This window comes from Aulonocara sp. 'chitande type north' Nkhata Bay, linkage group LG3 (assembly GCF_057382095.1).
Source record: "Aulonocara sp. 'chitande type north' Nkhata Bay isolate Kocher_YH1m ecotype deep benthic linkage group LG3, A_spYH_male_GT1.1, whole genome shotgun sequence".
Classification (NCBI taxonomy): Eukaryota; Metazoa; Chordata; class Actinopteri; order Cichliformes; family Cichlidae; genus Aulonocara; species Aulonocara sp. 'chitande type north' Nkhata Bay.
Window position 1 is genome coordinate 12,063,397 of NC_141346.1, and position 8,789 is coordinate 12,072,185.

General features: G+C 44.6%; 1 protein-coding gene across 1 annotated transcript; it reads left to right on the top strand.

Annotated features, from left to right (window-relative positions):
• Positions 1-5,442: 5,442 nt before the first annotated feature.
• Positions 5,443-7,249, top strand: LOC147333984 (Fc receptor-like protein 4). Its single transcript, XM_086286672.1, has 5 exons — positions 5,443-5,505; positions 6,209-6,244; positions 6,368-6,631; positions 6,711-6,956; positions 7,041-7,249. Exons 1-5 carry the CDS (start codon positions 5,475-5,477, stop codon positions 7,247-7,249), a joined length of 786 nt encoding a protein of 261 aa, XP_086142798.1. The 5' UTR covers positions 5,443-5,474.
• Positions 7,250-8,789: the final 1,540 nt, after the last annotated feature.

Below are 8,789 nucleotides of genomic sequence, written 5' to 3' on the forward strand. Positions count from 1 at the left end.
GAGGTAATAACAATGAACTCAGAATTAAACAGTAAACTACAAGAACAACAATAATAATAATAATAATAATAATAATAAATTACACACCAAAACACAAGAAAACTCAAAACACTGGTCATAAGAACCCAGAACCGTCACAGCTGTATGTAGAACAAGTGTGAACACCTGTGTTCTCATTATGCTACAAACCAAAACCATTTCACCATGTTTAACTCCGGACCCAACCTGGCCAAAGGAGATCCTGAGAGAGAACAAAGGACGCGACCCTAAGCGACGGCCTCGAGGTAAAAGAGCCGGCATCAGGAACAGGCTACGGGCTCGCGCACACCGCGCACCCATGCCCAGTATCCTGTTTGCCAATGTTCAATCCATCGAGAACAAGCTTGATGACCTCAGAGCCAGAATCAAGTTCCAGAGAGACATTCGGGACTGCAACTTCCTCTGCTTCACCGAGACTTGGCTGAACCCAGCGATACCAGACCACGCCGTGCAGCCGACGGGGTTCTTTTCGGTTTACCGCATGGACAGGACAAGGGAGTCGGGGAAGAAAAGAGGTGGTGGAGTGTGTTTGATGGTGAACAACAGATGGTGCGACAGCACAAACATCTCCCCACTCACATGCTCTTGCTCGCCCAATCTGGAGTTTTTGATCGTTAAATGTCGCCCTTTCTATCTCCCTCGGGAATTCACTGCGGTCATTGCCTGCACTTTTTACATTCCGCCTCACGCGGACTCGGACACTGCCTTATGTGAGCTACATGAGGCTCTCACACATCAACAAACACTTCACCAAGATGCCGCACTCATTGTTATGGGAGATTTTAACAGAGTGAATCTCAAACGGACATTTCACAACCTTCACCAGCACATCAACTGCCCCACCCGGGGCACGAGGACATTAGACCACTGCTACACCCTGTTCAAGAACTGTTACAAGGCTCAGCCCCTGCCGGCATTTGGAAAATCGGACCATGCCGCCATCTTCCTCATGCCTGCTTACAAACAAAGGCTAAAGCAGCAACCACCAATCAGGAGGGAGGTCGCTCGCTGGACGGACCAATCAGTGGCCGCGCTGCAGGATGCACTGGATGACACAGACTGGGACATGTTTCGGCGCAGCTCTGATGACATCAACATGTTTACGGAAGCGGTTGTGGGATTTATCGGGAAACTAGCTGACGACACAGCAGAAAGAACTATCATCCAAACGTTTCCCAACCAGAAGCCGTGGGTGGATGAAAACATCCGCGACGCTCTGAGATCACGCACCGCTGCCTACAATGAAGGGCTCGTCTCCGGTAATATGGACCTATACAAGGCTGCGTCCTATAACGTGCGCAGCGCGGTCCGAAAGGCAAAGCGGAGCTACGGGGAAAAACTAGAGTCACAGCTACGACAGTGCGACTCTAGGAGCCTGTGGAAAGGACTGCGGACTATAAACGACCAGCTTCTTCAATGATGAATGCAGATGCTTCACTGGCTGATGAGCTGAACGTTTTATGCTCGCTTCGACGCCGCAGCAATTAAAACAACAAACGGCTGCGCGCGCTCGGAGTGCACTAGTGAAGAAAATGCATTCATCATCACAGAGCATGCCGTGAGGAACACCTTCAGGAGGGTGAACACCAGGAAGGCAGCAAGACCAGATGCAATCCCTGGCCGGGTCCTGAGAGCCTGCGCTGACCAGCTAGCACCGGTGTTCGCGGAGATCTTCAACCTCTCCCTGGCCCAAGCTGTGGTTCCCATGTGCTTCAAACAGTCCATTATTGTTCCTGTTCCAAAGAAACAACAGCCCGCTTGCCACAATGACTACTGTCCAGTAGCACTGACTTCAATTGTGATGAAGTGTTTTGAAAGACTGATGAGAGATCACATCACTTCTTCAGTTCCTGCCACCATCGACCCACCTCAGTTTGCTTACCGGACTAATCGTTCCACAGATGATGCCATATCTCACCTGCTCCACACATCCCTGAGTCACCTGGACACTGGCAGAGGGAATTATGTTAGGATGCTGTTCGTGGACTACAGTTCAGCATTCAACACAATAATTCCCTCTAAGCTTTTCACCAAGTTGACGGATCTAGGACTCAGCTCATCACTGTGTCAGTGGATCCTCAACTTCCTCACAGACAGACACCAATCAGTGAGGGTGAGAAAACAAGTCTCCCCCTCCATCTCACTCAGCACTGGAGTGCCTCAGGGCTGTGTTTTAAGCCCCCTGCTGTACTCACTGTACACTTATGACTGTGTAGCCACATCAGACACCACCTCCATTGTTAAGTTTGCTGATGACACTGCTGTTGTGGGCCTGATCTCCGACAACATCGAGACGGCCTACCTGGAGGAGATTAGGAACCTGGAGACCTGGTGCCAGGAGACTAACCTCCTCCTAAACATCAGCAAGACTAAGGAGCTGATCGTGGACTTCACTACAAAGCAGGCGAGGAATTACAAACCCCTCATCATCAGTGGCACGCCAGTGGAGAGAGTGGACGGCAAACATCTGCACCTGGTTTGGGAACAGCACCAAGCAGGACAGACGAGATCTGCAAAGAGTGGTGCGCTCAGCCGAACGCATCATTCAATCAGAGCTCCCTGACCTGCTGTCCATCTACACCAAGCGGTGCAAGTCCAAAGCTAGGAAGATTATGATGGACCTCTCCCATCCCAACAATGGACTCTTCTCACTGTTGAGGTCTGGGAAGCGCTTCCGCTCCCTTAAGGCCAAAACAGAGAGATGAGGAGGAGCTTCTTCCCCCAGGCTATTCGGGCCCTGAACCAGGTGTAGGACTGGACTCTCCCAAACACGTCACTATAAGACTGGACTCTCACACACGTCACCAAACGCACCACCACACATTTCCTATAATCCTATAATTTATAATCTTTATAATCTCTTCTGCTATTTGCACATTCTTTACTGTAAATTCGTAAGTTAATTTGTAAATTTTGTAGTAAACTGTAAATTGTAAATATTGTAAAACTTTTCTTCTGTCATTTAATGGTCGGGCATTGTACAGCTACAAGCATTTCACCCCCATGTCATACTGTGTATGGTTGTGTGTGTGTGACAAATAAAATTTGAATTTGAAAATTTGAATTTGAATTTATACATGAATGAATAAATCATTTAATTATAAAACAAAGGTATCATTGAAGTGAAGTGTGGAGGAGCTCAGCATCTTCACTCCGCCTTCCAGGTAATGTGGTGGAGTTATTTCAGTGTAAAACATCAAGTGGTTCAAACAGAGAACAGAGTTCAACTTCAATGACAGACAGCTGCTCTCTGGATTTGTATACTGTGGGTACGGCCTCAATGCAAACCTGTTTGCTTAGTGTGGGCGGCACACAGCCCACAATAGGGGCTCCTCACTGGGGCACATCTGGAGCCCACAGTATGAGTAACATATGTGTCCTGCTTTTCACATCAGTACTGGGCCCACTGTGGGCTGTGTCAGTCTGCATCTACTCACAGTGGCTCCACATGAGGCCCAAAAGTGCAGGAGGCCACACAGCAAGCTGGAACATAAACTGGTCATATCGCATAATCCAACACAGCAGTAGAGAAATACTTTTACTTTGAAGGATTTTACACTTTTCTTTCAGATATCATCAATCCCACCTTCCAAGATTGGGTACCAAACCCCAAGAACACCTGATGCGTTGAAGGCGTGGAAGATGAGAGCAGCTGACCTAAAAGAGAAGATGATGGCTGAGCTGGAAACCTGGACCCTCTGTATAAAACTACCCAGACTACATGAAGTACCCTCTCAACTAGATGATGTGAATGAAGCATCACTGACAATACATGCTGTGACCATCACTGAAACCAATCAGCTGATGTACATTATGGCAGCAGTGATCAGTGAGATACTTGGCTACAAGATGAGCAGCCACAAGGAGCAGTGCCCTCCATGGAGAAGGAGACTAGAGGCCAAGATCAAGGTAGCACAGACGGAAGTTAGACAACTATCAGAGCTGCAGAAAGGTGTGAAGAAGTACAGCAAGTAGCCCATTTCCGAGGCCTTGGAAACTGCTACTCACAGCCTTGGCCAGTCACAAAGAGGTATACCACAGAGACAGAAACCAGGAGAATAAACCAGCTGTTCTCCACATCCACACTGTACTCTCAGTGGCAGGGGAACAACATGGGAACAGCCCCACCAAGCTAGGCGATGGAGCCATACTGGAAGAGAATAGAGGAGGATGCACCCTATAATACTCAGTGGCTGGCGAGTATTGCAAGACATTCCTGATTCTGGACATCCTTAGGCATCAGGAATGTCTGGACAATTAGCAGCAGGGTTATTTGTGCTGCTAGACACTCATGGAGTGCCATCAGTGTGCTGTCAGAGACCAGTCCCATCCAGCTACCAACCAAAACCTGCCTCAACACAACATGGAAACTACTGTCAGGCAGGGGTGAGATGAACAGGCACATGTTTCAATTCATGAGCAGGGCCCAGGAAGGATTTGGCAGAGACACCAGAGGAGCAATGGAGCAACTACTGGTGAACAGAACAGTCACTCGAAACTACAAGACCAGACTGAGCAACCCCCTGTGACACGTTGCTTGATTACAAAAACGCTTATGACTCGATGCTCCACACCTGGATCCTTGAATGCCTAAAACTGTACAAGGACAATGAAACAGCCAGTAGTACAAGTCACCATCAAGTGTGGGATTTACCATCTCTGTCCCCCCTGTTGTTCTGCATAAGCCTGAACCCCCTAAGTGAGATTATTAAGAAGACTGACTACGGATACCAGATACAGAATGGAGCAAACATCATCCACCTCCTCAAATCCTAGATGCATGAAGGAGCGTTTCCGCAGGTCCGTCCTCCCTGCAGCTGTCAGACAGTACAATCAAAACTACTCCCAACAATCATAATGTTTACATCTGGGTTGTAAGTGCAATAATTTAATCAACCGATTTGCACTACAACCTGGGCTTGCCTCTTATCTGTAGTTTATTTTATTTTATTTAATAACTGTACAGTATAGTAACCATTGTCCTTGATGTAAATATGTTAGAAAAAATTGTGTATGTTTCTGCTCTGTGTCCTGTGTACTGTTTGTTTGTATATGTGTCTTTCTGGCTGCTGTTACAACCAAATTTCCCCTTGTGGGACAATTAAATGATTATTCTATTCTATTCTATTCTATTCTATTCTAAATGAACAGGAGTCATGTCCACTAAATGGAAATAAATTAGTTCATTATCCAAACTGCAGCTCAATGAGGACATTTGATATCTCTGATTTTTCCAGAAATGATGTTAAAGCAGCAACAGGGTTTTGATTCAAATTATTTTGAGGTCAAGAGGCCTTGCAGGATTTTAAAGGTTTAATTTGAAAAAAACAACCCAACTTCCACCCAAGAGCATAAAAACCACAGACTGAGAGGAAGAGGGCGGGCTTTACTTGGTGTCAGTGAGAGAAAAAAAGCTCAAATGAGTGAGAAGGACGATGAAGGAAACATCTGTGCTGTGTCTGCTCTGTAAGTAGAATCTCTGTGTTTGTTTGAATTCTTGTACTTTGACTGTCTGCTCTCCTGATAACTGATGATGGAGGAGAAGACATGAAAAACAAATCAGGCTCAATTCAAGTTCAAAACACCACGAGGACCAACTGCAGGTCTGAACTGACTCTTTATCTTTGCTCAGGAGTCGAGGAAACACAGCAGGCAGTGAAAAGATCAAATCATTCACTCATTATATCAACACAGCTGCACAGTGGACACATGACTTTACTGGGTTATTTAAATGTAGTGGATATTTTTCTGTATGTCCCCAGTTAGTGCACCTAATAACAATGGTCCCTTTAAGTGCTGGGAATCATTAAGTGTCGTGTAAAATGTGCTTAAAACTTGTGTTCAGGACACATTCAAGGTTTTGGGATTTTAAATTGCTGAGTCAAAGTAATTTTTTATTTGTCTGTGTTAACTCTGCATTTACTGATGACCTGTGACATTCATACTGTGCCCACTTCCCCTCTACGTTGAGCCAAAGTTTGATGATTGGTTAAGCAGCTGGATGTTGATGTTTTTGTGTTTATTCTTTTTATGTACAAACTTTACTGAGACATGTTGCTGTCATCAAATAGAAAATGAGCAGATATAACAGAGAGATGTTTGTGTGTTTGTCAGCTGTTTGTGTTCTTTATGTTCACCTCAAATCAACCTGAGTGTCATTTCTCTTTAGTTCTGATCTCACTGCTGAGCTGCACAACAAACCAAGGTCAGTAACCTTCTTCTGTCACAGTTTAAACCTGAGAAATGTTCACTGATATGACCTGATGGGGTTCATGTTTCACAATGTAAAGTCCAACAGATCATCAGTTTTTCATTGTAACCCTCACAGCTCGTCTGACTGTGAGTCCCAGCAGCTCTCAGTTCTTTGAAGGAGACTTTGTGTCTCTGAGCTGTGAGGAGGACGACAACTCTGCTGGATGGACTCTGTGGAGAAACACAAGCAAAGAACAGAGGAGTCAGTGCGGAGTTGAGTGGGGCAAAGGTGCCGGTCCTTCATGTAACATCAGATACATGTACCCATGGCACAGTGGAGTTTACTGGTGTGAGTCCAGAGAGGGTCCCATCAGTAACATGGTTAACCTGACAGTCACTGGTAAGCTGAGTGTGTGGAGTTAGTGTTGATGAAGCTGTGTGTAAATGGATGAAATGCTGTAGTTTGTCTCTGTGTTGAGGTGGATCAGTGATCCTGCAGAGTCCTGTCCTCCCTGTGATGGAGGGAGATGACGTCACTCTGCTCTGTAAAACAAAGACCACTCCCTCCAACCTCCCAGCTGCTTTCTATAAAGATGGCTCCCTCATCAGGAAGCAGCCTACAGGTCACATGACCATCCAGCATGTTTCCAGGTCTGATGAAGGCCTCTACAAGTGTGACATCAGCAGTCATGGAGAGTCTCCATCCAGCTGGATCACTGTCACAGGTGACACACTCACCTGTCTGTTTCTGCAGCTTTCAACATTCACAATGTGACGACAACTTAATGACTGTGTTTGCTTTATTTTAGACAAACACACCACCACACCTCCACCTACATCCACACCTCCACCTATATCCAGTTCTCTTCCTGGTTCCACCTCCAACATCCTTCCTCCTGTTCTCTCTGTGTTGTCATTTGTTGGATCAGTCTGTGTTGTGGTTCTACTGGTGTTACTGGTTCTGCTGGTGAGACGATGTGTTCACAGGAAATCTGATGGTGAGACTCAGACTTCCTGATCTTTCATGTTTGAGTTTATTTAGTAGAATAAAGTTCACCTTCATGATGATCACAGTAATAACTTTCTTAAATGTTATCTCTGTTTAGATATTTAATTAATGTTATTTTTTACATTTTTTGCAGATCAAGTTGAAGACAATGACATCATCACTCATGTCATGTACAGTTATGCCAAAAGATCAGATCATCAACACCCAATCAGAGTCAACAGAGGTAGTAGTTTCTGTCTATTCATTGTCATCCAATTCAGCATCAGTGTAGTGAACCCCCCCCCGAATGAAGGATGACACTTTACTGATGACGTTTTGAAGATTTAATGGTAGTAAACCATCAATCTCACCGTGGGGATGTATACACAGAAGCAGCGTGTAAGCAAAAAATCCACACTCTTACAATCGTAAACCTTACAACATAAAGTAAGCTTCAACATAAAATGTTACAAATTTAGCCTCTGTCACACAAAACATCTAAACATCTCCTTATTTATGTCATGAACATACCTTGTGCCTCTATCAAGGGCGCTGCTAATGACAAAAGAAATCTCCATGGTCTCAGTTAAACCATCACACTTCAAACTCCCGTGACTGCCACTAAAAACTGCGCCAACAACAGTTTTACAGGAAATTGCCCCATCGAAATAAAAGCATCTAAACTGAAACAGGAAGTTGGTAATAGAAAACAGTGATAAGTGCCAAAATAAGGTATAAGGAAGTAAATAAAAGCATTTAAGGTTATTTACAGTCAGGGTGGCCTAAAAAGGTGCACTCAAACACAGGCTTCCAATGATCAGCAGTGAATTTATTCACAGTGAATTTAAACAACAGTTCACAAAGGTCCCAAAACATTAGTCACTGTTCTAGTCTCCGGAAGGCCTTTTCTTCGCATCCACATCTGAAGACTGACACTCTTCCACTTCCTCTCGAGGTGGCCACCAGAGATGGGCAGTAATGCGTTAGAAGTAACTGTAATCCGATTACTTTTTTCAAGTAACGAGTAAAGTAAGGGATTACTATTGCAATAAAGGTAATTAGATCACTGTTACTTTCCCGTAAGCACGCTGCGTTACTAAAACCATAATTTTTTTGCGAGATTGTCTCATGACAGTGACGTAAGCGAGTGCGCCGTTAGTGACAACAGCTGTGTGCAGATCAACAATGGATAATATATCGAGTGCAGGAGAGAGTATGAGCGTGCAGCGTTTAAAGCGTGGAAGTACTGACCTTACTTTGAGTTTGATTCCATAAAAAGTGACAAAAACATTACCGTCCGTTGTGCGTGGGAAGAAAACTTATTTTTACAGCAAAAAAACCTCTAAACTTCCGAGCAAGCACAGAGTGTGTGAAGATCAGTGTTCTCACTTTTTTCCTTTAAATTTACCCTTTATATTTTTTATGCGACTTCAACATTTAAATTCTATCTCGATATTTTTCTCCGATTTTGAATCTGACTTTTGCAAAGTTAATAATATGGTAGTTTAATGTCCTGACATATACACCACATATATTCAACCTGTTCATGAAAATGTGCTTCCTGTTATGG